The 24,836-nt window shown below is 67.0% G+C and overlaps 3 protein-coding genes across 3 annotated transcripts in view; 2 read left to right on the forward strand and 1 right to left on the reverse strand.

Moving 5' to 3' along the window:
* Positions 1 to 6,780: 6,780 nt before the first annotated feature.
* On the forward strand, positions 6,781 to 8,044 carry LOC138394408 (tryptase alpha/beta-1-like). The gene is made up of 5 exons (XM_069486346.1): positions 6,781 to 6,841; positions 6,964 to 7,135; positions 7,242 to 7,507; positions 7,643 to 7,806; positions 7,880 to 8,044. The coding sequence occupies exons 1-5, from the start codon at positions 6,781 to 6,783 to the stop codon at positions 8,042 to 8,044; spliced, it is 828 nt and encodes a 275-aa protein (XP_069342447.1).
* A 2,773-nt stretch (positions 8,045 to 10,817) lies between these two features.
* Positions 10,818 to 14,579, forward strand: TPSG1 (tryptase gamma 1). Its single transcript, XM_069485719.1, is given in 10 exon segments — positions 10,818 to 10,863; positions 11,378 to 11,404; positions 12,798 to 12,878; positions 12,881 to 12,953; positions 13,422 to 13,687; positions 13,795 to 13,920; positions 13,923 to 13,939; positions 14,032 to 14,220; positions 14,222 to 14,376; positions 14,468 to 14,579. Coding segments are annotated over 10 exon segments (1,092 nt in total).
* A 368-nt stretch (positions 14,580 to 14,947) lies between these two features.
* The window catches only part of CACNA1H (calcium voltage-gated channel subunit alpha1 H), a 53,184-nt gene continuing 43,295 nt past the window's right edge, over positions 14,948 to 24,836 (reverse strand). The window contains 19 exon segments of the mRNA XM_069486348.1: positions 14,948 to 16,009; positions 16,571 to 16,731; positions 16,840 to 17,269; positions 17,358 to 17,479; positions 18,033 to 18,111; positions 19,111 to 19,181; positions 20,252 to 20,385; positions 20,536 to 20,645; positions 21,015 to 21,166; positions 22,075 to 22,092; positions 22,339 to 22,531; positions 22,704 to 22,793; positions 22,915 to 23,040; positions 23,110 to 23,236; positions 23,354 to 23,538; positions 23,610 to 23,678; positions 23,764 to 23,887; positions 24,065 to 24,165; positions 24,698 to 24,835. Of these exon segments, the coding sequence (XP_069342449.1) occupies positions 15,017 to 16,009; positions 16,571 to 16,731; positions 16,840 to 17,269; positions 17,358 to 17,479; positions 18,033 to 18,111; positions 19,111 to 19,181; positions 20,252 to 20,385; positions 20,536 to 20,645; positions 21,015 to 21,166; positions 22,075 to 22,092; positions 22,339 to 22,531; positions 22,704 to 22,793; positions 22,915 to 23,040; positions 23,110 to 23,236; positions 23,354 to 23,538; positions 23,610 to 23,678; positions 23,764 to 23,887; positions 24,065 to 24,165; positions 24,698 to 24,835 (3,423 nt within the window). The 3' untranslated portion in view covers positions 14,948 to 15,016.

Below are 24,836 nucleotides of genomic sequence, written 5' to 3' on the forward strand. Positions count from 1 at the left end.
CGAGCGCAGCAGGCGCTGGCCCTGTGTGTGCACCTCGGCCGCGCAAACACACTGAGCCACCCAGGGCACACGCCCTCGTCACCTCCACATCAGACTCTCACACACTAAGCCAACATGCCTCCTGCCTGAGTCACCCCAGGGCCGGATTTTGGACAACTAGGGGCCACCCCTGGAGCCTGGAGGCCGCTGAAATTGCTCTGAGTCTCCAATCCTGGGACTGCCCTGCCCCTCCCATTTCTCCCCACGAGAACCCCGAGGAAGGCTGGGGGCGTCTCTGCCTCTCCTTGACTGACCTGGGTGTTTCCCCGTTTCTAGGACCTGTGAGCTTTCTCCTTCACGACAATTTCTGTTTCTGTGTGTCTTACCCGATTTAAAACAAATCCCAGGCCCAGATTTTAGAACAACACGGAAAACTAGAGAACGTCGCTGTAACATGCTGCAACGAAAGAAGACGTTAAGTAGATGGCAGGGCTGACCGTGGCGGAGGTGGCAGCCTGAGCCGGCACCACACACAGCTTCAGCCACCCCCTGCTCTGTCGACGATGCAGCGGGCCGGGTTTTGGTTTTTTCTTTTTACAGAAATGGAAAAGCTAATCCTCAAATTCAAACAGAGTTGCAAGTGGCCCCAGATAGTTAAAACAAGATTGAAAAAGAAGAGCGAAGTTGGAGGACTCATACTTTCTGACTCCAGAATGTTCTGTGAAGCTACAGTGATCAAAACCGTGTGGTGCTGGCATCCAGAGACATGGGCCCATTGAATATAACTGAGAATCCAGAAATAAACCCATGTGTCGCTGCCCACTGATTTTTGACAAGGGCGCTAAGACCATTCAATGGGGAATTGATAGTGTCTTCGGCACTCGGTGCAGGGCAACGGCCGCCGCGCACCAGAGCGGAGGAGGACCCCTCGCCTACAGCAGACGCAAAAGTTGACCCGAATGGGTCAGCGACCTATACATGAGAGCTCCAGCCACAGAACCTCTGGAAGAAAATACAGGAGTAAATCTTGACCTTGGATTTGGCGATGGATTCTTAGATATGACGTCAAAAGCAGAGAAAAAAATTAAAAAATAGATTTATATGACTTCATCATAATTTTTGGCATCAAAGAACATTTTTAAGAAAATGGAAAGACATCCTACAGAATGGGAGAAAATATTTGCAAGTTATATATCTGATAAGGGCCTGGCATCCAGAATACGTGACGATCTCTTACAATCCTTTTAAATGAGGGCCGTTTCCCTGGGGTGTCCCCACACGACCATCGTGCCGGGAGATGACCGTGCCACACTGTTACCATAATTCTCAAATGCCATTCAAAGTCTGTCACCTGCCCCAGCGAGGTACTTTGAAGCACAGGACCCAGTCGAGGACCACGTGGTGCATTTTAGTCTCTTTCAGTCTGAAATGGGCCCCCGGTCTTGCCTTTTCTGACCTTTCTGAGATGCTGAAGGTGTCGGGCCATCTTTCTGTACAGCTCCTCAAGCTGGGGCGCCTGATACTTTTCGTGGTTAGATTGAGACGATCTATCTTCAAGAAGATACCGCAAACATGACTCCGGCTTTTTCCTGTTGCATCTCACCAAGTGCGAGAATTTCAGTTTGTCAGTTACCGGACATCTTGCCATACTTACCACGCCCCGGGCCGCCTTCCCATGCAGAGTTACACGCAGCGTTTTGTGGGGAGAGTCTTGGAGACTATGCAACTGGCCGATTTCCACCAGAATTCCAATTTATTCATTCCTTTATTTATAACTATATGGACTCAGAGTCTCCCGTTTTACTCAATGAATTGTAACTTGTTTCTTTTTCTTGCTTATGATTCGACATACAGGTTGGCCCTGGTTTGGATGCGGGGAGCTGGTTTCTGAGCCTTCCTGGCGTGTCTCCACCCGCTTCTCGGATCTCTCAAGGGACGGCTGGGTCCCCCTGGCGCTCACTCCCCTCACTGCAGGCGCTTCCAGGAGGCCCAGGTCCTGGAAACAGTGTTTAGAAACCAAGGTCTAGGTAACAGGTGTCCCCCATTGCTCTTGGGGGGTCACTGCCCTCAGCCCTTCTCGGGGACAGAGCAAGGGAATACCTGTATGTGTGTGCACAACCACACACACACATATGCACACACGCATACACACAGATGCACACGTGCACACATGTACACTCACACGCAAGCATACATGTACATGCATACATCTACACACACATGCACATCCCCACGGGCACATCCACACTTGGCCAGGCGCGGTGGCTCACGCCTGTAATCCTAGCACTCTGGGAGGCCGAGGTGGGAGGATCGCTCGAGGTCAGGAGTTCGAGACCAGCCTGAGCAAGAGCGAGACCCCGTCTCTACTAAAAATAGAAAGAAATTAGCTGGCCAGCTAAAAATATATACAGAGAAAAGTTAGCCGGGCACGGTGGCACATGCCTGCAGTCCCAGCTACTCAGGAGGCTGAGGCAGGAGGATCGCTTAAGCCCAGGAGTCTGAGGTTGCTGTGAGCTAGGCTGACGCCACAGCACTCTAGCCCGGGCAACAGAGGGAGACTCTGTCTCAGGAAAAAAAAATTAATAATAATAAAAAAAAAAAAAGAAAGCCATGGGCCGGGCACGGGGGCTCAGCCTGTCATCCCAGCACTTTGGGAGGCTGAGGCGGGAGGATTGCTTGAGGGCAGGATTTTGAGACCAGCCTGAGCAACGCAGACCCTGCTGGTGCTCACGGTCTCAGCTGTGTGGGAGGCTGGGGCGGGAGGACCCTGAGCCCCGGAGTTGGAGGCTGCAGTGAGCTGTGATGAGGCCACTGTGCTCCTGCCTGGGTGACCACCAGCTCTCGCCGAGCCCCCTGCAGTCCTGCCCCACAGGGTTTGCTGAGGTGTGCTCCCTCCCTCCTGGGCTGCCTTCTCTGGCAGTGGGAGACTGGCTCCCATCCTTAACTCACCACTCATTTCACGATGTCCCCGTGGGCAGCCAGTCCCTCCTCTCACTCCGCCCCGCCCTGCTCACCTGACCCCCACTCTGGGGGTTAGGATTAGGGTTAGGGGAATTTTACAACTTCCAGCCGTTGCAGTGCGTGTGTGGTAGAATCTCCTAGTTCTGCTCTGCAGCTCCCCAGAGAGATCTGGCCCCAACCCCCAGAGTCCCGGCCCTTCCTCCCTCCCCCCACTTCCCCGCACGACCCAGGAGGGCCTCTGCCCTGCCAGGTGGACAGTCCTGCCTCACGGGCCAGGGGTCTACACCCGTGTCCCTGCCCATGTGAACTGGATCCGCAGCCACATCCGGCCTCAGGAGGCTCAGGTCCCACCCCGGGCCCCTTCCCTGGCTGGCTTCTTCCTCCTGAATCTCCTCCTGCACCAGCCTGTAACCCTCCCTCCTGTGACTCCTGGCCCCGACCCTGAGCCACACGACCCCTCCATCGTCCTCCTCCTGGTGAGCCGCATCCTGGGCCTGGAAGAAAAGGCTGTTCAGCTCGCCCCAGCTGTCTCCACGTGGGGAAACTGAGGCTAAGAGGTCACCTGCACGAGGGTTGCAAACCGCACCCAGCAGGGCCTCTCCCAGCCCCCGGAGGTCCCCAGCGCGACCCCGCGGCTCCGACCCGACCGCGTGGGCAGGTGCATGGCCGCGCCCCTCCCCCTCCCCTGTCCCTGCCCCTCCCCTCCCCCGACCCTCCCCTCCCCCGCAGCGCCCGGGCGCCCTCCGCCGGCCACGCGGGGAACTGCAGCACCGGCGCGCGGCCGGGCAGAGACGGAACCGCAGGTGACCCTGTGACCCACGACGGAAATCCAAGATTCCGCCAAGCCCGGAGTAAGTGCACTGGGAGAGTCAAAGGCAATACGCCAAAATACCGTATTTCTAAATAGCAGCCATGAATAATTGGAAAATATACTTAAAAGTTGATACCATTTGCTGCAGGATAGGAAAACCAAGCAACCAAGCGTCAGGAATTATCGGAACGGAAGGGGCGCAAGGTCTCCAGCCAGAAGGTGCGAACAGCCGGCGGGCGGGGAGAGACGCCGCTTCCGCTTCCGCTTCCGCTTCCGGTCTGGGCTGTTGAGAGACGGTTCTCCCGGGGCTGCAGCCAGGGCGTGACGGACGCCCCAGGGGCCTGCTCCACGCCGCCGAGGGGACAGCTGACTCCAAAGTCAGTGGCAGAGTGTGAAGGACCCAGGACAGCCGAGACCATCCAGGAAAAGGGGACCGGATGCGGCGTCTCCCTCCCCCTGACTTTGAGACTTACGGAGCTGTCCTGATCGCCACGTGGCGCTGGGGGTGGGGGGGGACGTTCCCACCCATAAAAGGAGCCGAGACAGGCTCACAGCAGGGTCACCGCTGCACGAGGGCGTCACCGGCACTGAAGGGGTCGGGCAGGGAGCTGTTCGCCAGCTGTAGCAGTGTCACACAGTCACGCCAGGTGTCCCCACGGGAATCTGCCTGCATGTGGGGGGGATGGGATTGTCTATAAACTGAAAACTGCTCTACAAAACAGTCTATTAATCTTAAAAATCACACAGTTCCACATGCGACTTGGCCTTACAACAATACGCTTTGACTTCCCCTCCCGTCCGTTGCTACTGTAGCGCCCGTTTTGCTTCCCCGCCGTCTATACACAACGCGGTGCTAGTCCTGTTTCGTTGTGGTCGTTTTAAATCGTCGATTCTCTTTTACGTATCATTTGAAAGAGAAAAATGTCTTTCCTGTTCCTGGCTGTGCGTTTGCTCCGTTTGCGGGGCGGGCTTCCCTTCAGTCCAGACCTAGATTTTCATCTCTTACGGTTTTTGCTTCCCGCAGAACTTCCTTTGCGTTTCCTGCGGTGCAGCTCCGCCAGCAGTACGTTCGCTCCTGTTTGCTTGGCTGAGAGAGTCTTTGCTTTCCTTCAGTTTTTGAAAGACGTTTTTCCTGGGTAAATAATTCCATGTTGACAGCCTTTTTAAAAAACACGTTAGTGGTGGCTGGCCATTGTCCCCGGCTTGCTGGTGTCTGACGAGAAGTCTCCTGTCGCCCCTCTTTGCTTCCAAACACCGTGTCTCCCCGTCCTCCAGTGGCTTCCGGCACGTCCTGCTGCGCCCTGGCGTGTTTTACGTAGGTTTATTCTGTCGGGGCTTTGCTGAGATTATTAGACCTGTCCGTTTATAGATTTGGCTGTTGGTTCCTCAAATATCACGTTTACTTATTCCTTCTCCTCTCCCTCCTGGGACCCCGGTCACATGGTGTGAGCCTCTCTGGAGGTTCCAGACGTCAGGGGTTCCTGGTTTTTCCTACCCTTGCCCCCGTGCTTCGTTTGGGGTGGTTTCCGTGACTGTCCGCCAGCAGCGCGTTCTGTTCCTTGCATCCCTTAATCTCTTGATAGCCCACCCAATAGCCATTTTCAACTTAGATACTTTATTGTTTATCTCTCGGTCTTCCATTTGAGAGAGATTAAGGGCCCTCTGGGAGAAAGGAACCGCTTCGGCTTGGGCTGTGGCGGGGCCAAGCAGGGGGTCTGAGCCCGTCTCAGGAAGCTCTGAACACCGGGACCCCCAGCGACTGCCCGGCTTGTTGTGCGTTTTGGTGACGAACGGGATTGAATCCGTTCCTGAGCACACGGTCACCGGCATTTCTTCAGCGAATTGCGGGTTTTGCTGGCGGATGACGAGAGTTAGGATGTTGCATCTACAGCCTGAGGACACCTGCCCTGAGAGGAGCTCTGGGCAGGACCCTGTGGGTCCCTGACCCGGCCTGGCCCTGGGCCCTGCAGGGGACGGGGCGGAGGGGTCCTCAGGGCCGGTCCGGATTGGTCCAGCGTTAGCCAATCATAGCTAGGGCATCCTCTGCTGATTGGACCGCCTGCCAGGCCTGAGCCAATGGGAACACTTCTTGGAGGACCTGGTCCCGGAGCCCCTGACTGGGTGGGGCCTGCAGGGGAGGACCCCCTGGACTCCCCGGGCCCTGGCGCCCTTGTCCCTATGTCCCTGTCCCATCCCCTCACCACCTGGGCTCCTGAGGGTCCCACCTTGTTCCCAGAACCAGGACGGGGCACTTGGAGGCCTCCTGGGAGTTTGTTGGGAGAACGATGGGGACCAGGGTCGCTGACCAAGAGGGGTCTGAACAGCCCCTGCCCCGCCCCCGGGGGCTGCTGCCCGGGAGGAGTCCCCATAATGTGCCCTGGCTGTGCAGGAGAGCCAGCGCGTCCCCAGGCAGGGTGGGGGTGGGCCAGGCCCCCCCTTGGGCACTGTGTGGGGTGCCCAGGGGGACCCCAGGAGTTCAGAGGGTGAGGAGACGGCCCAGCAAGAGTCAGGAGGCGGCAGAGTCTGCCCTGGACGGGGGACGGGGCCCAGGGGTGGTGGGACCAGGGGCGTCCAACGGGGGCAGGCGCTGGCCTCTTGCGCTGTGGCCGCCTCAGTCCTCTGCTCCTCCCTCTGCTGGTGCAGCCCAGATCCCCAGATAACAAGGGGGCCGCACAGATGGCAGCAGAGATGGTGGCCACTGGAGTCCTCCGAGCAGCTGGGTCTGATGTGGGCTGTGGGGACAGCAGGGTCCCTTCCTGGCCGAGCAGACTTGGGCCCTGGGTCTGAGTCACCCACTTCCTCCACGTGTGCCCTGGAGGGGGGAGCCCCCGACCCCATCTGGGTCTGGAAGGATAAAAGGGGAGGGGAGAGCCCACTGGGTAGAGAGGAACAGGAACAGGCCAGGGTGAGGACCCCACCCTCCATACCCCCGAGAGCCCTGATCCCCGTGGACCCCGGCTCCCTCCTGTACCCTACACCCTGCAGACCCCGGCCCAGCCCCGCTGATGCCCCCTCCCTGCCCCTTCCAGATGCTGAGCCTGCTGGTGTTGGCGCTGCCCGTCCTGGGGAGCCTGGTCCACACAGCCCCGGGTGAGTCCTGACCACGTCCCGCCCTCTCCCTGGCCCTCACCCCACACCCCACAGGCCAAGACACCGGTGGGTCCAGAGGGGGCCAGGGTGCCTGACACAGGCTGACCTTGTCCCCTCCCCAGCCCCAGGCCAGGCCCTGGAGCAAGCAGGGATCGTGGGGGGCCATGAGGCACATTGGAGGAGGTGGCTCTGGCAGGTGAGCCTGAGATCCCCAGGCCAGTACTGGCAGCACTTCTGCGGGGGCTCCCTCATCCACCCCCAGTGGGTGCTGACGGCGGCGCACTGCGTGGGACCGTGAGTCTCCTCGGGGCCTGGCGGGTGGGGACGGCCCGGGGTCCACCCGACTCCCGGGTGCTCCTGGGGCTGCTCAGGCCCCCTGAGGAGGGGTCTCCTCCCCCAGGGAATACAGGAACCTGTCAGACATCATGGTGCAGCTGCACGAACAGCACCTCTATTACCGCGACAGACTGCTGCCCGTCAGCAGGATCATCCCCCACCCCAACTACTACACCGCCCAGGACGGGGCGGACATCGCCCTGCTGGAGCTGGAGGTCCCCGTGAACATCTCCAACCAGGTCCACACGGTCACCCTGCCGCAGGCCTTGGAGACCTTCCCCCCAGGGTCTCGGTGTTGGGTGACAGGCTGGGGTGATGTGGAATATGGTGGTACGTGTCAGGGACGGCTGGATGCTGGGTGAAGTGGGGCAGGGGCCTCCCTCTGGGGGACAGGGGCCCGCCAGGCCGGCCTGGGCGTGGGAGTCTGTCACCCTGTCCTGAAGCTGCACCTTCTCCCACCCGCAGTGCACCTGCCGCCACCGTTTCCTCTGAAGCAGGTGAGGGTCCCCATAGTGGAAAACCACATTTGTGACGCCCAGTACCACACTGGCCTCTCCACGGCGCACAACATTCGCATTGTCCAGGATGACATGATTTGTGCTGGGAATAGCCACAAGGACGCCTGCCAGGTGGGCTCCACGAGTCCCCCACACCCCACCCTCCTGGGCCTGGCCAGCGAGCACTGACCCTTACCCTCCGCAGGGCGACTCCGGAGGGCCCCTGGCCTGCAGGGTGAACGGCACCTGGGTGCAGGCGGGCGTGGTCAGCTGGGGCTATGGCTGCGCTCAGCCCAACCGGCCTGGCATTTACACCCGTGTCACCCACTACTTGGACTGGATCCATCGCTACGTCCCCAGGGAGCCCTGAGCCAGGTCTTCAGGGCTGCCACCCAGGTCACTGGAGAAGCCAGCACCCTCCTGTCTCCAACACTGCTGCTTCCTACCCAGGTGGGGACCACCCCCAGCACAGCTTCCCCGTCCTCTGGTCCTGAGCCCTGTCACCTGTCCGGAGCCTCCTCCCCTGTCCCACCCGAGCCCCTCCCCCATGCTAACCTCCCTCCCCCATCCGGAGCCCCTTCCCCTCTGCCCCCCCCCCCCCCCCGCCCACACACTAATTGTCCCGCACATTGTGTCTCATTAAAGTGCATGAGAAGCAGGCACGGCTGTCACTGTGTTGCTGGTGTGGGTGTTGCTGGGAAGGGGCTCCAGGGCACGGCCGGGTGCAGCTGCCGGAGCCGCAGGGTCCCCGGTCCCCAAACCCCAGTGTGTCACTGTGGGACAGGGCCTCCTGGAACCCAGGGCCAACCCCTCCCTCACAGGCATCCTGCACTCGGTTTGGGTAGAGCAGCAGGGAGGGACCACGAACACTTGGTTACAGGACACCAGGCACCCTGTGCCCGGGCCAGAGACAGCAGGGCCACCGCGCCCCGCAGTCCCCCACCTTCCCCGTGGGCTCTGGGCTTGTCCTGCACCCCCACCTGCGCCATAGCTTTGTTTCTCCTGAGTTTGTCATTGGTGTGACTGCTCTGATTGTCACACCCTGGGACCTGCTGTTTGCGCTCAACACCAATGGCCTTTCGTTAGAAATTCACACGGATTCCGTGCCCTTGCTGGCGTAAACAGCGCTGGGGCTGCCGGCTGTCTTCCTGGAGCCGCTTCTCTAAGACCTGCTTTAGGGCAGAGTCCCAGCGGACACCATGGCAACGCCACGCTGTTTCTAGAAAGAGGGTTCCCAGCGATCTGCCCGGTCCCCGGCCACAGTGCCGACTTCAGCCCTGGCCAGCACTGGGCGCGTGCTTGTGCGGTGACGCGCAACGCGGGGCACAGATGACAGGTGCACGTGCCACACGCGACACCGTGTGATGCACGTGTCCTCTGCTGCCTTGTGAGAAAAGCAAAACACGTTAACATAGTCCAAGTTGGAAACTCCCGCACCCAGCAGGGTCCCTGCGTGGTCTGCGTCGTTTCAGCCCCGGGAGCCGCAGTCTTTCCCGTGTCTGTGAATTTCCTCTGCTGTTCCTTTGTCCACAGCCTTTGGGGTTTTAAGTTTCTTTTCATCGTTTTGCGATTTCTAACTAAATCGATCCGTTGCCAGTTTGTCTCTAGCAGTTGCTGGAAACTGGCTGCCTCGTGCAGCTGGGTGTTGGCGTTCGCAGGCGGAGACGTCAGTTGCTGGGGTCACTGCCCAGCACACTCTACCCTGAGTCCCCCGCACAGCCAGACTCTCCCCAGCGTCCCACTCCCCGACTGGACCTGCAGACCCAAGACCTATGCCCAGTGGGCTATGGGAGACCCCGCCAGGGCCAGGCGCCCGAGCCTCAGCTTACCCTCCTGTCGCCGTGTTGCAGGGTGGCTGGGATGGGGCAGGCTGGCGGTGAGCTCCTTTCTGCATAGGGGGTGGTCAGGTGCTCTGCAGGGAGCCGTGCCGTGGGGGGATCCCAGTGCTGGAGGCGCACGGAGCTGGGACAAGTGAGGGCCCGGAAGTCCCCTCCTGTGGGCCCCCAGGGATGGCCTGGAGCTCAGGACTCAGGGCACCTGATACTATGAAGATCCTGCCCTCTGTCCCCTGCAGTGGGTGACACCAGGCTCCTGGGCCCTGGTAGGGGTGACCTGGGCGGGGACTGCTGGCTCAGACCCTGCTCCCCCTGTGCAGGGCTGATCAGGCAGTCCCACCCCCACCCCCGCCAGCTGCACCCGCCCAGGTGTGCAGCCGTCCTGCGGGAGGAAGGGGCCCTGCCACGGCGGGTGGGCCGATGTCCTCATTGGTCACCAGGTCAACATCTAGCTGGAGTTCTGAGCCTGGGCTACCGACCAGCCAGGTGCTGGCCTGCAGGAGGCCAAGTGTGGGCCCCACGAGGCCACATCCTGGTGGGTGATCAGGCAACTCCCCTCGTGCCTCAGTTTCCCCACATTTAAGAGGGGGAGTCTCTGACCTCGAGGGTCTCAGGGGAACCCTCCAACCCTGACCTGTGACTTGGAGCTGGGCAGGGCAGGAAAGGCCCAGCTGCTCGGGGCCCCTAATCAGCTGGGTGATCAGGCCCCGGCCGCATAGAGGACGGTTGGGAAGGGCCTGCCCGCTGGCAGCTGTGTGACCGTGCCCATCTGATCATAGTGGGGCCCTCGGGACCCACCACCGGATGTGGGGACAGGGACATCTCGGAGGCAGGTTGTCACGGGGGCTGAGCTGTCTCCACAGGGCTGTCTGGGCCTTGGCCTGGGAACCCAGAGACTGGGCTGGTAGAGGTTGAAGGAGAGGGGGCCAGCGTGTCCCTCAGGAACCAGGGAGGGCTTCCTGGAGGGGGTGGCACTCATCCCCGCCTTACCCTGGGGAGGAGAAAATGCTGGATTTGCAGCCAGAACACTGGGATTCTGTCCTGTCCATGCTGTGGTCTCAGCAGGAGCCCCTGGGTGGGCTCAATGGCCGGGCTTCAGTGTCCACATGGGGACAGAGGTGACAATACTTCCCTGTGGGTGTGCAGCAGAAACAGGCGGGGCCTGGGCCTGCCCATGGTGCCCTGTCCTCCTCCTGGTCCTACCTTCCCGCCCTGACAGCAGGTGTGCGGTCATCCCCGTCGCAGCCCACGCCCGCAGGTCCGAGGCTCAGGGAGACCCTCCTCGTCTGCTGTGCTTGGGCTGACACCATGGCCCTGCGACCCTGTGGCCTCCTGCTGCTCCTGGCGGTGCTGGGTGGGTGAGCGGCCGGGCGTGGGGGCGCGCGTTGGGGGAGCGTCTGCTCTGGCCGGGGCTGGGCCTCCTCCTGGAGCCGAGGTGTTTACGCATTTCCGGCATCTCCCATCAACCCTGGGCTGGGAGCCTCCCGGCCTGGGTCCAGGGAGCTTGGGCGCCGGCGGGAGCTGGGGTGAAGCTGGCGCTGGACAGAGAGAGGGACGCGTGTCCGGGCCCCACGTCGCGGGGCCTGTGTTTTCTCTGCACAGCCTGCGCCAGGGTGCTGGGTGGCCGGCCATCGGTGCCTGGGGGAGACGCCGGTGCGGGTGGGGGTGGAGGTGGGGCAGCCCCAGCCCCTGGATCCCAGGTGAGGGGGGAGGAGGCCCGAGGCAGTGCTCAGCGCTGTTGCTGGTCCCACCTGCTTAGGACAGGGGATCCACCCAGGGTCACCCTGAGGCCTGGTGGGTGTGGACACCCCTCCCCCAGGCAGCCTCCCACCCCCTCATCCTGGGCCTGCCCTGTCTCCTTCCCGCAGGCGTCTCCTGCGGAGCTCCCCAGCCAGGTGTGGGGAGCGGCAGGGGAGGCCTGGCAGGAGGCCCCAGAGGTGACACTGCGTCCTCCCCAGGGGTCACATCACAGGGTCCAGGGAGGCCACACAGCTCCTCATGGTAGTTCCCACTCAGGCCCCACAGCCTAGGGGCTGTGGCCAGGGCCCTCCTGGCTGTGCTGTCCCCACAGTCCTGTCTTGTACGGAGACACTTTGAGACCCTGCAAACCACCTGTTTTGCCCCAAACCTCCCCCTGCAGTCTCACCACCCACGGAGGATCAACCGGTCCCGTCTCGGCCTCTGGGGCCACGCCTCCCCACGTGTTAGCCCCCCCTCCCGTCACGGCCTCTGGGGCCACGCCTCCCCACGTGTCAGCCTCGTCACGGCCTCTGGGGCCACGCCTCCCCACGTGTCAGTCCCCGTGACGGCCTCTGGGGCCACGCCTCCCCACGTGTCAGCCTCGTCACGGCCTCTGGGGCCACGCCTCCCCACGTGTCAGCCCGTCACGGCCTCTGGGGCCACACCTCCCCACGTGTCAGTCCCCGTGACGGCCTCTGGGGCCACGCCTCCCCACGTGTCAGTCCCCGTGACGGCCTCTGGGGCCACGCCTCCCCACGTGTCAGTCCCCGTGACGGCCTCTGGGGCCACGCCTCCCCACATGTCAGTCCCCGTGACGGCCTCTGGGGCCACGCCTCCCCACGTGTCAGTCCCCGTGACGGCCTCTGGGGCCACGCCTCCTCACGTGCCAGCTCCGCCCCGTCCTCTCTACTGCGCCTGCCCGCACGGGCCTGGCGCCGGCTACGCTGTTACCCGCAGGATCCCGAAGCTCTAGTTACCCCACATTTGGCACCTGGCACCCTTCAAGCTGGATCCTGTGTCTTAATTGTTAATTTGTTGAGGTGAAATGAACACACGATAGAATTATCCACTGTGATGGGTCCCACGGGTGGCGTGTGGCACAGCCACAGTGCCGTGTGCCACCACTCATCTAGTTCCAAACGTGCCCGTCGCCTGACAGCGCACCCTGTGCCCACGAGGCAGCTGCTCCCCGCACCGCCCGGCTTCCTGGGTCTTTTTGGCGCCCGTTTTGGGGCCTGTCCTTCTCCGAGGCCCTCCCCAGCACGCCCCCGTTTCCTGGCATGACAAGCTGCCCCGGCCCCCCCAGCCACGTCCAGCGTCCTGTCACGACTCTGGGAGCACGGTGCTCAGAAACCAAGACCTGGGCACCGCTGTGTGTGTGGCTGCTGGGGTGTTGTTTCTTCTGGGGGTACCCAGCAGATGGGGGGCCGAGGACATAAGAGGAAAATGTAGAGGTGGTGGGGAGGGGTGTCCAGGGAAGGCTTCCTGGAGGAAGGGCAGGGGGCCTCTCGGGATCCCCCACTATCGACCCCTCCTCCTTTGGCCTAGGGTGTGGCCGGCCCCAGGTTTCAGATGTGGGGGCCCGAATTGTGGGGGGCCACGCTGCGCCAGCCGGCGCATGGCCCTGGCAGGGAGGGTGCACGTGTGCGGAGGGTCCCTGCTCGGCCCCCAGTGGGTGCTCACGGCCGCCCATTGCTTCTCCGGGTGAGTGGGGCAGGGGCAGCACAGAGACTCGCTTGGCCTTTGACTCACTCCTGAGCTGGAGCCCTATGGGCCTCAGTTTCCCCGTCAGCAGACAGGGAGACAGTCTGCAACCCCAGGGTCCCGAGGGGACGCCCCCCACCAGGCTGGCTGGAGCCGCCCAGCGTGAGGTTGCTGCTACTTCCCAGGGAGCTGAAGCCCCAAAACTTCCTCCTGGCCAGGCCCTCTCGGGCTGAGGTGTGTCGCTGGCTTCCAGCTGGGGGCAGGCAGGACCCCCAAGGTGGGGCCGTGCCGGGCTTTGGCCCTGGCACCTGGGGCAGCTGCTTCTGGACCTTCCGCTGAGGAGGGAAGGGTTGGGCCTCAGGTCCTGGCGGGGTGGGGTCTGGGCAGGCTCCTCGCTGACCTCACGCCTCTGCTGCCGGCCACTCGCAGGGTGGTGACGCCCCCACACCCTCCGATCTTCCCTGCCAGGTCCCTGAACTCATCTGACTACCAGGTGCACCTGGGAGAGCTCACGGTCACTCTGTCCCCCGGTTTCTCCACCGTGGGGCGGATCATCCTGTACTCCAGCCCCCCAGGGCCACCGGGGGCCAGTGGGGACATCGCCCTGGTGCAGCTGAGCGCCCCAGTGACCCTCTCCAGCCAGGTGCTGCCCGTGTGCCTGCCGGAGGCTTCAGCCGACTTCCGACCCGGGACACGGTGCTGGGTGACCGGCTGGAGCTACACACGGGAGGGAGGTGAGGAGCCCCTGCCCCCACTCTGCCTCCGTGGGGACGCATGGTCCCCTGTGCCGGTGCTGGGCTGGTGCCCGAGCCCCCCTGAAGCCTGTCCCCCCACCCTGCAGAGCCCCTGCCGACCCCCTATAGCCTGCAGGAGGCGGAGGTCTCCGTGGTGGACGCAGACACCTGCAGCCGGGACTACGCCAGCCCAGAGGGCAGCCTGGTCCAGCCCGACATGCTGTGCACCCAGGGCTGGGGGACGCCTGCCAGGTGTGCCAGGTGGGCGTGGTGCCAGGGGAAGCCCAGAGCCCTGGGGGAGCCCCACCTCCTAGCTTCCCGGTCCCCCCTTCTCTGCCCCCCAGGACGACTCGGGGGGGCCCCTGGTCCGCCAGGTGGACGGCTCCTGGCTGCAGGCTGGCGTCGTGAGCTGGGGCGAGGGCTGCGGCCGCCCTGCCTGGCCAGGCGTCTACACCCACGTCTCTGCCTACCTGGACTGGATCCGCAGCCACATCCCGGCCTCATGGGGCTCAGGGTCTGCCCGCCCCCCCGCTGCCCCCCCCCCACCCCGCAGGCTTCTTCCTCCGCAGACGACTCCTCCTGCTGCTCTGCTGCACCCTGGTGGCCAAGCGCTGGCTGCGCCCAGCTTGGGTCGCCACCCCCCTGACCCCTGACCCCGACAGCAGTGATCCAAAGAGTTCCTTAAATAAGTTAGTGTTTATTCCGTGTGGCTCCCTCCCTCCCCTTCCCTGGGGTTTTCTGCCTGGGTTGCCATGGCGTCCAATCGGAATCGCCCCACAGAAGGCCGAGGGCACCAGCAGGAACCCTGCGGCCGAGGCCTGGACAGACGGAGGGACAGGTCCACTCGCGTGGGGGCCAGGGTGTCTTATTGCACGGGCTGCGGTCCCAATGACGCGGCCGCTGCCCAGTCCGGAATGTCCAGGGAGTGGGAGGGCACAGTGGGGGAGGGAGAGTGAAGGGGGCGTGTTGGAGGGACAAGCTCTCAGACCGTGAAGGTGACGCTGCTGCGGTGGCCTCGGGGACCACGCCTGCTACCGGCCAGGGTACCAGGGGCCCTGGCGTGTGTTCCCTATAAAGACACGTGGGCCGTGAGGACGGCGCGGGGCCTTCCTCCTCGTGGCAGGTTTCTGGTTCTCATCCTCGGTGCGGCCTCTCACCCAGGACTCCTGACCCGCTGCCTTGGGGCGAAACTCGAAACCCCCAAACCTGAGTGGGGAGAGGCGGCTGGCGGGGCTGCCGGCCTCTCCCCTGCTGGCGGCCTCCCGGCGCCTCTCGCCCCACCGGGCACCCCGGCGCCCAGAGCCAACCCCGAGCGGCACAAAGGCCCAGCTAGACGGGCTCATCCGCACCCTCCCCCGGGGCAGGGGTGGCTGGTGGGGACCCCGGCTTCTTCAGGGGGGCCTGGGGGATGGTGAGGTACAGCCCCCGCCTCTTCTCTGGGGGGTCACCAGAGGGCACGGGAGGCTCTGTTTCCTGGGGTCCCCGAGGTGCCGTGGCCCCCGGGGAGGAAGCTCTGGGTTCTGGGGTCACGCTGTGGCCACTGTCCAAGAAGGGGTCTCCCCCAGGGCCCCCCAGGTCCAGCGGCTTGAAGGCAAAGTTGGGGACGGTCAGATGCTCCGCCCAGCAGGGGGCCGGGCCCCACCGCTCCCCCCTGGCTGCAGGGTCCCCTCCAGCACCCGGGCCCTCCACAGGCTCTAGGGTGTCCCTGTGGGGGGTGGCCTCGCAGGAGGGGGTCCTGCGCCGCAGGGTGGTGCTGCCCTCTGCCACAGGGGGCCGGGCCGAGCCCTCGTCCTCCGCGGGGGGGTCCACAGAGATGCAGGGGGGGCTCATCTTCTTCTTCCTGCGAGTGCCCAGGGCCGGCTCAGCCTCCAGGCCCCGGGCCTTCCCCTCCCCGGGCTCCGGGCCGAGCTCCCCGCCACCCGGCTCCGCCACGGGCCACCTCTGCTCGTCCACGCGGCCCGGCCTGTCCGGGGGGCCCTGGGCGTCCACGCTGCAGCGCCTGCACGGGGCCCGCTCGCCACCCGGCACCCCGGGGCCACGGGGCTCGGCCGGGGGCGGCCAGGCATGGGCAGCGCCGGTGATGTGGCTGACCTCCTCGTCCGCCGGGTCGGCGGCCTCCGCCTCATCTCTGCCTGGCGCTGGCGGCCGGCTGGAGACGCAGAGCTGTCCAAATGTGTGCTTCCGGGTGCGGACGCTGGCGGGCCACGAGGAGCCCCCCAGCGACACCTGCCTCACCGGGGTCTTCTCGGGCTCCTCAGAGTCCAGAGCACTGTCCCCAGGGCTGTCACTGCGCCCCTCCAGGGGCTCGGTGTGCACAGCCTCCTGCAGGGGCACGAGATCAAGGTGAGGCCTAGGGCCCCAGGGAGAGCCCCTCCCACCCGGTCCTGGGGACACAGTGGGCTGGCAGCTCCTGCTGTGGGTGTCACTGGCCCCGTCTCACCCCTACCTGTGTGGCTCCCAGGGAACAAGTCTGCACCCACCGCTCAGCGCGCAGTGGCCGAGGGAGGGCCCGGGAGGTCTGAGCTCCTGTGGGCAGAGCTTGCCAGGGCCCCAGGAGGCCTCGAGGGTCACAGAGCTGGGGCCCAGGCCACCTCCCCATCCCAGACCCAGCTGGGGCCCTGGGGGTGGGATTCTCCCAGCAGCTCCCAGCACGGCAGGAAAGGGCACTCTGGCCACCACGGGGGTCTGCTGGCCCGAGGGGGGACTTGGGGTGCTTTCTCCTCGGATTCCTGGCCGTGACGGGGCTATGCCAGGACCCTCCTGGGCTCAAGGCCCTGAGACGCTCCAGGCAGCAGACAGAAAACTCTGGAGCCCCAGGGACACGGAGCCCTCCCTCCCTGGGCCCCACCCCTGCCTCTGCTGCAGGGTGAGGGTGGCTCCTACCTGTCTGCAGAGCAGCCGGCCGAGGCTTGGGGAGCGGGCTGTGCCCCGAGGGGACGGGGCACGGAGAGTGTCGCTGGCCCTGGCCGGGGAGGACTCCGCCGCCGGGACCCGGAGGGAGGTGCAGGGCTCCGGGGGTGGCGAGTGAGCAGGGACGGCCGAGCCTGGGGCAGGGAGACGCCTGAGCCGCGCGGCCACCCTGTCCTGCCGCCGCCCACTGGCCCCTGTCCCCTCCTGCCCCGCGTCCCCTGCCGCCCCACCGGGAGCTGTACCCGCGGGGGTGCCGCCCACACGGGTCTCCATCTCCACCTCCTGCAGCGGGGGCGGGGGGCGGGCCGAGGCGGGCGCCACGGGCCGGAACATGTAGCTGTCGTTGGGCAGCGAGAGCATCCTGGACACGGACACCTTGCGCACGGCCAGGAGGCTCGGGGCGTCCGGGCTCTGGCGGGGCGAGGGCGGCGCGCCCGCGTCGGGCCTGGCCGGGGGCTCCTGCGCCATCTCCAGCTCGAGCTCCGCGTCCATCTCCGCCTCCTCGCGCGCCTCCTTGTTGCTCTCCTCCAGGTGCTTCATGAGCACAGCCACCACCACGTTGACCAGCACGAACTGGGCCACCAGCACGAAGGTCACGAAGTAGACGGGCGACAGGGCCGGCAGGTAGCTGAGGCAGTGCCTGTCCTCGCGGGTGCACTCGCGCAGCGTGTCCTGGGCAGGCGCAGCGCTCGGTGTCACGCCCCTCCCCCCCCTCGGGACACACGCCAGGCGGCTCCATCCCCACCGGCAGCCACGGTACCTTCATGATCCCGTTCCAGTTGTCCCCGGTGGACACGCGGAACAGCGTGAGGAAGGCCATGCCGAAGTTGGAGAAGGTGGCGTGCCGGCTCAGGCCCTCGCACGGGTTGTCCTCGCTGCACTCTGCCGGGGGGCCGCCTGGTCAGCTGCCTGCAGGGGCGCTGCACCCACCCGGCCTCGCACGCTGCCCAGGGACACAGGGCGGGGCCGCGGGGGCCCTGGGAAGGAGCCAGAAGCGCCCGCTGTCTGTGCCTGCGCGTGCGGGGGTGGGGTGGAGCCCTCCCGGTGGGCACACAATGGGCGGGGACCACTGCCATGGCACCTGCCCGACCGGGCCACCAGGGCCCCGCCAGACCCCGCAGCCAGGGAGGGTCAACCCGACGGGACACGCAGCCAGCACCTGTCTCCTCGAAATCACGTGGAGCTCAGGGGGGGCGTGTGCGTGTCTCCGTATGTATGTGGGCATCGGTATGTGTCTGCATGTCTATACACGCGTGTTGCCAGCTGGGAACAGGCTGCTGTGTGCAACCTGAGTGTGCACAGTGCACGTGTGGCACCTGCTGGGGACGTCGGCCCCACCAGCAAAGGGCTGAGGGGGCAGTGCCGGGCGAGGACAGCAGGAGGCCCGTGGCTGGACCCCGCGTCTGCCGGGGGCACGTGGCGCGGCCCCACTCACCGAGCCTCCCGAACAGCTCCACTCCCAGGGCAGCATAGATAAAAAACAGGAGCATGAAAAGAAGGCCAAGGTTCCCTACCTACACGGAGAGAAGCAAAGGCAGGTCAGGTGGGCGGCCGCAGCCCCTCGGGCACCGGGCTCTCCCGGCACTCCCGGCCCCGCGGCGGAGCAAGTCCCCAGAGGCGGGCTGGGACCCCTGCTCTCAAGCCCACGTCCCTCCTGGGCCCCCTGGGGCTCCCTGTCCCCACCAGGGGTCAGGGCCCCTCCCCCAGCCCGGCCCCTTGTTGCACCCACTCTTCACCCCGACACCCTGGGACCCTCACTCTCCCTGCCTGGCAGGTTCTCCTGCTCCCCAAGGCCAGGAGGGTCCCCCTGGCGGCTCCGGCCTTCCTGGGAAGGGGTTACCTCCAGGCCTGGCCGTACACACGCACACCCTCCCCCTCGGGCGCCCTGACCTGGCTCCCCTGCCCTTGACGGCACCGAGCTGTGTGTGGCCAGGCCCCAACCCATCCTCCTGTCCCTCCCTGGACGCTGAGCGCCTGACGGAGGACCCAGGAGCACTTGGGAAGGCCCCGCGCATGGGCTGGGTGGACACGGGGGCGGACACGGAGCGTGTGGACGGGCACACGGTGAATGGGCACAGAGGCACCAGTCTTGCTGGGCACAAGGAGCCAGAGGGGCAAGGGAGGAGGGCCAGGCCTGAGGGGCTGTGAGAAGGACAGAGGCCTGTGGCCAGCACCTGCAACCGGGCATGGCCCTCTGCCCACGGCTGAGCCCCCGTGGCCACCCCACTGCCCCCTGCCCAACCCCCCAGCTCTCCACGACCCCCGTCGTCTCCCAAGCGGGTGGGGGCACCGGTCATCATGCCTCCCAGAGAACGGGGCCCAGCGGGCAGGTGACCGTGTCCACTGCCGCCAGGTATGCCAAGCCGCCCATGGCACACAGCAGGGACACAGCGCAGCTGCCTGTGACTGCATGGCCAGACCACGTGTATGTGCCTGGGTGACACGACTGAGGCCCCCGCGGCCACGTCCTCTCGGGGATGCCATGACGCTGGCTGCAGCAGCGGCCGACCTACCTGGGGCAGGGCTTGCACCACGGTGTCCAGCAGGGCCCGCATGCCTGTGGCCATCTTGAGCAGCTTCAGCACTGGCGGGAGCCGAGAGTCAGCAGGGCCGGCCCCCCCATCCCGCCAGCCCACCCCGCAGACGCCCGGGCCGGCCCCCCATCCTGCCAGCCCACCCCGCAGACGCCCGGGCCGGCCCCCCCCATCCTGCCAGCCCACCCCGCAGACGCCCTGGCCGGCCCCCCCCCATCCCGCCAGCCCACCCCGCAGACGCCCGGGCCGGCCCCCCCCCATCCCGCCAGCCCACCCCGCAGACGCCCGGGCCGGCCCCCCCCCATCCCGCCAGCCCACCCCGCAGATGCCCGGGCCGGCCCCCCATCCTGCCAGCCCACCCCACAGATGCCCGGGCCGGCCCCCCATCCCGCCAGCCCACCCCGCAGACGCCCGGGCCGGCCCCCCCATCCCACCAGCCCACCCCGCAGATGCCTGGGCCGGCCCCCCCATCCTGCCAGCCCACCCCGCAGACGCCGGGCCGGCCCCCCATCCCGCCAGCCCACCCTGCAGATGCCCGGGCCGGCCCCCCCCGTCCCGCCAGCCCACCCCGCAGACGCCCGGGCCGGCCCCCCATCCCGCCAGCCCAGCCCGCAGACGCCCGGGCCGGCCCCCCCCGTCCCGCCAGCTCAGCCCGCAGACGCCCGGGCCGGCCCCCCCCGTCCCGCCAGCTCAGCCCGCAGACGCCCGGGCCGGCCCCCCATCCTGCCAGCCCACCCTGCAGACGCCCGGGCTGGCCCCCCCATCCCGCCAGCCCACCCCACAGATGCCTGGGCCGGCCCCCCCCATCCTGCCAGCCCACCCCGCAGACGCCCGGGCCGGCCCCCCATCCCGCCAGCCCACCCTGCAGACGCCCGGGCCGGCCCCCCCCGTCCCGCCAGCCCAGCCCGCAGACGCCCGGGCCGGCCCCCCCCCATCCTGCCAGCCCATCCCGCAGACGCCCGGGCCGGCCCCCCCCGTCCCGCCAGCCCACCCCGCAGACGCCGGGCCGGCCCCCCATCCCGCCAGCCCAGCCCGCAGACGCCCGGGCCGGCCCCCCCCCATCCTGCCAGCCCAGCCCGCAGACGCCCGGGCCTGCAGCCCAGACAGCCGCGGCACCTACCGCGGGCGATGCGCAGCACACGCATGATGCGGATGATGGTGGGGTTGACGGGCAGCGCGGCGCTGGTCTCGATCTCCTCCAGCGCGATGCCCACGAGGGACAGCAGGACGATGGCCAGGTCCAGCTGGTTCCACCTATGCGGCCACGGCGGGAGGGTGGTGCTCAGCGCCCCTCGCACACGCGTCCCGGCCCCCAGCACCCCCACTCGCCTCACACTGTCACCTCCACAGACCCCAGGGATGACAGCTGCGGCCCCAACCTGCCCCCCAGGGCTCCACCCACACCTGTCCTTGAAGAACCGGCGGAACCCAAACGCCACGAGCTTCAGCGCCGCCTCGAAGACGAAGACGATGGTGAAGACGTAGTTGCAGTACTTGAGGGCCTCGTCCAGCGACTGGGGACAGGGGCCGGCTGAGAGGCCAGGGACACGTGCCACGCCCACCCGTGCCACGCCGGCTCTGCGGCTGCTCGCGGGCTGCAGCCCCTCCCCCAGCGCCAGCAGGGCCCTCGGGCGGCTGCGCAGGCGTCCAGCTCACCGAACCCACGGAAAGGCGCCCTCGGGCATGCCCCGCCCAGCTGAAGACACCCACGTCCAGGACGCCGCCCTGAGCTGCCACCCAGTCCTCGCCCTCGGTCCCCTGCAGCAACCCCGGCACTGGCGCCCGCCCTGCCCAGACCCCAGCGCCAGCCGCCAGCACCGAGACCTGCGGCTGTGCCGGCTGCGTCTCCCTGCAGTGGCCCGGCCCAGCCGGGGGGCGCCCACCTTGGGCTGGTTGTAGTGCTCCATGGACATGGTGATGACGTTGACGCAGATGATGAAGGTGATGAAGAGGTCCAAGTAGTGGCTGGTGCACAGCGTGTGGATGGAGCGGCGGGTGGGCGCGTAGTCGGCGTAGTACGGCCGGCGCTGGGCCTCTGCGGGGAGGACGGCCGTGAGTGCCAGGTACGGGAGGTCCCCTCGCTCCTCCCAGGTCAGACCAGAATGTGGCGCCAGCCCGGCCTCGGGGGGCTTGAGGCCAGGGAGGGGCCGTTGTAAGGGAAGAGGTGGCTCCCTGGGTCTGGGGCAGCCTCAGGACAAGTCACCGGCCAACCTCCTTCTCCACGGTGGCTGTGCCAGGTGGCCCCAGGAGGGGACACATCCCACCTGGGTCCCTGGGCAGCTGCTGCGTCCTGGGGCTCCCAGGCTGGGGCTCCCCCTGTGCCTCGGGGTTGGGTTGGGGTGGGGACATCCAGGATAGGGGCACGGCAGGGTCACCTTCTCCCCACCCGCGTCCAGGTCTGGGCCTCACAGGCCCCACCGGGGCAGAGACCGGAGCACGAGCCCCAGGGTCCCCCTGCCCTGCCAGCGGCCCCTGGTGGCTGCCTGTGTGGAGGTCTGCGGAGCCCGGCCCACCTGGGGCCAGTGCCCACCGCAGCAAGACGGAGCTCCCCGGGCCCCTCCCTGCATGCCCCCTGCAGGCCCGTCAGCACTGAGAGCCATCCCTGCGGCAACCCTGCCCCCCCACACGCACGGGGACTCCCCGGGGCGAGGGCTGAGCTGCCTGCACCGGGGACCCGGCCCCGCCCGAGCCCCATGCCCCCGGCGCCATGCAGTCTCTGGGAAGCCCGGCCAGTCCAGAGGGGCCGGCGGGCACGGAGGACCCCAGCAGCCATGAGCCGCAAGGCGCAGGGTGGCCCCTCGTCACCCTGGCGCCCTGCAGCACAGCAGAGAAGCGACACACACGTGCACAGGCAGCACCCCCCCCCCCCCCCGCCCCGCGGCTACCCTGCCCCCCGCAGGGCTGCCCAGAAGCGGGGCGCAGGCATGCGGGGCAGGCCGGTACCTGGGCTGGGGTAAGTGCCTGGAAGGACAAGGACACGGTCTGAGCCACCGCAGTGGTGGGCGCTCAGTGGGGCCCTCATGGGTGAACCTGCCCCTTGGCGCTGGGGCGGGGACCTGCGGCGCCTCCCTCGTCCCAACTGCGAGGCCCCCATGCAGGCCCGGCAGGGCGAGCACAGCTGTTTGCCGGGTTGTGGGGGCAGGGGCTCCGGCGCCCTCTGACCCGCGAGGGCGCGCAGGTACCGACCCACCACCGGGAGAGCCTTACTCCTGCGCCTCCGCTCCAGGCGCCGCAGCCGCTTGTCCTCGCGCCGCCGCGCCTCCTCGGCCTCCTGGTGCTGCCGGCACTTGTGGAAGTTCTCGACCACGACACCCACGAACATGTTGAGCACAAAGAAGCTGACGATGAGCAGGAAGGACACGAAGTAGAGCAGCATCCAGGGGTTGTGGTTCTGCACAGGCTGCAGACACGGTCGCCATGGGTCCCCGCCCGCACGGTCCCCGGGAGGCCCCACCCCCACCGTGGCCCCCGGGAGGCCCTACCCCCGCCGCGGCCCCCGGAAGGCCCCACCCCCGCCGCGGCCCCCGGACACACGGGTCTGCACGGGGCTCCCGGCCGCCCGGCATGTGCACCTGCTGGTCCACACCCACGGCGTCCAGCCCGTCGTACATGATGTTCACCCAGCCGTCCTTGGACGACAACACGAACAGCGACATCAGGGCCTGCGGCGAGGCAGGGGTCATGGGGAGGCAGGGGTCACGGGCGAGGCAAGGGTCACGGGGAGGCAGGGGTCACGGGCGGTGGGGGCCCCGGCCCGCGCCTCCCCCAGGCCGCCCGGCGCACCTGGCCCAGGTTGTCGAAGTTGTACTTGCGCCGCACCCAGCGGTAGTGGGCGGCCCGGCACTCGGCCTTGGTGGAGACGTTGCGCGTGTCGCCGCCCTCGCAGTAGTAGAACTTGCCCTTGAAGAGCTGATGGGGGGCGTCACCCTGGGGCCCGGCCCGCGCCCCCGCCCCTCCCCCGCCACGCCCGTGCCCCACCTGCACGCCCAGGATGCCGAAGACGATGAAGAAGGCGCAGCAGATGAGCACGATGTTCCCGATGGGCCGCAGCGACGAGATCAGCGTCTCCACCACCAGCTTGAGTCCGGGCGCCCGGCTGATGACCCTGTGCGGGGAGGGGACGCAGCTGGGCCCAGGCAGACGGCGTGGCCGCCCAGGCCCCAGACAGGGCCTCGCGGTGCCCGAGCGCGCCGGGGAGAGGCGGGCCGCGCCCCCCGCCCACCTCAGAGGCCGCAGGGTCCGCAGCAGGCGCAGCACGCGCAGCACGCCCAGGATCTTGGCGCCGCCCGCCGAGGCCACGGCCACGACGATGTCCACCAGGGACACGAGCACCAGGAGCCCGTCCAGCACGTTCCAGCTGCTCTGCAGGTAGGCCCGCTCGCCCACCGCCAGGCCCTGCGCCACCACCTGGGGAGGCCGGGCGTTGGGGACGGGCACCCGCACGGCAGGCGGCCCCCACCCTCCCCGACGCCCGGTACCTTCACCATCATCTCGGCCACGAAGATGGCTGTGAAGACGTAGTTGGACACGCTGAGGAAGGCCCGTTCCTGCGGGCAGAGGACGGCCAGGCTGCATCCACGCCACCCACGCCTGGGGATCTGGGCGGGCGCAGGACGCCGGGGCGGGACTCACGGTGCTGCCAGGGTCGATGTCGGGCCTCTCCAGGGCGATGGTGATGCAGTTGAGGAAGATGAAGACGAGGACCACGTGGTCAAACATCTTGTGCGCGATGGTCCGCTGGCAGCAGAGGCGGAGCCTGCCGGGCGGCCCAGGTGAGGTGGGCGGGTGCCCGGCCGCGCCCCTGCCCCAGCCCCCAGCCCGTGGTCGGACAGAAGGGCCCCGCCGGCGCCCACCCAGTGCCTGCCCCGCCCGGGGACCCAGGGGCGAGGGCGTGGCCTGGGGGTCTGCCGCACAGCCCCTCCCGCTGCCTCACCGGTTCTGCGGGGAGAAGAGGTACAGGGCCCAGGACTCGCGGCTGCGGCACCACCGGGGCTTGTGCGGCTCCAGCACCTTGTGCAGGCGGAAGCAGCAGCTCTGTGGAGAGGGGGCCGCTCAGAAACCGCTGCGGCCCCTCCTGCGGCTTCGCGGGCGGGTCTGTCCTACCGTGGGCCTGCTCGGCCTCCCGGCCCCGGGCTCACCCGCCGGGCAAGGGGGCAGCAACCCACGCAGGGTCCGCGGGGCGGGGAGGGTGCCCTTGGGCCCTGGCTCTGGGCACTGCCCTCGGCCAACGGGCGCTGCACAGCCAGGGGCAACCCCACAGCCCCTCCCAAGTCCTGCTTCAGGGAGCTGGGCCCAAGGCGGGGGACAGCCATAGGTGGGGGACAGTAGCCGGGGGTGGGGGTCAGTGGATATAGGTTGAGGGGGGCAGCAGCCAGGGGTCGGGGAGCAGTGGCTGTGGGTCAGGGGGTCACGGCCATAGGTTGGGGGCAGAGAATGTGGGTGGGAGGACAGTGGCTGGGGGTCGGGGGGCAGCGGCTGGGAGTCGGGGGGCAGCGGCCAGGGCTCGCGAGGCAGCGGCCGTAGGTCGGGCGCAGCGGCTGGGGAGCGGCACGCGCAGCCCACTCACATCCTCCGCGTCGTCCTCCAGCTCGGCCGCGTCCTCCCTGTGGCTGTCGAAGCGCAGGAAGAGCTCGCTGGGCAGGGCCAGCATCTGCCCGTTGCAGTCGTGGCACTTGCTGGGCAGGAGGGCGGCCGGCCGCGGGGGG

This window comes from Eulemur rufifrons, chromosome 14 (assembly GCF_041146395.1).
Source record: "Eulemur rufifrons isolate Redbay chromosome 14, OSU_ERuf_1, whole genome shotgun sequence".
Taxonomy (NCBI): Eukaryota; Metazoa; Chordata; class Mammalia; order Primates; family Lemuridae; genus Eulemur; species Eulemur rufifrons.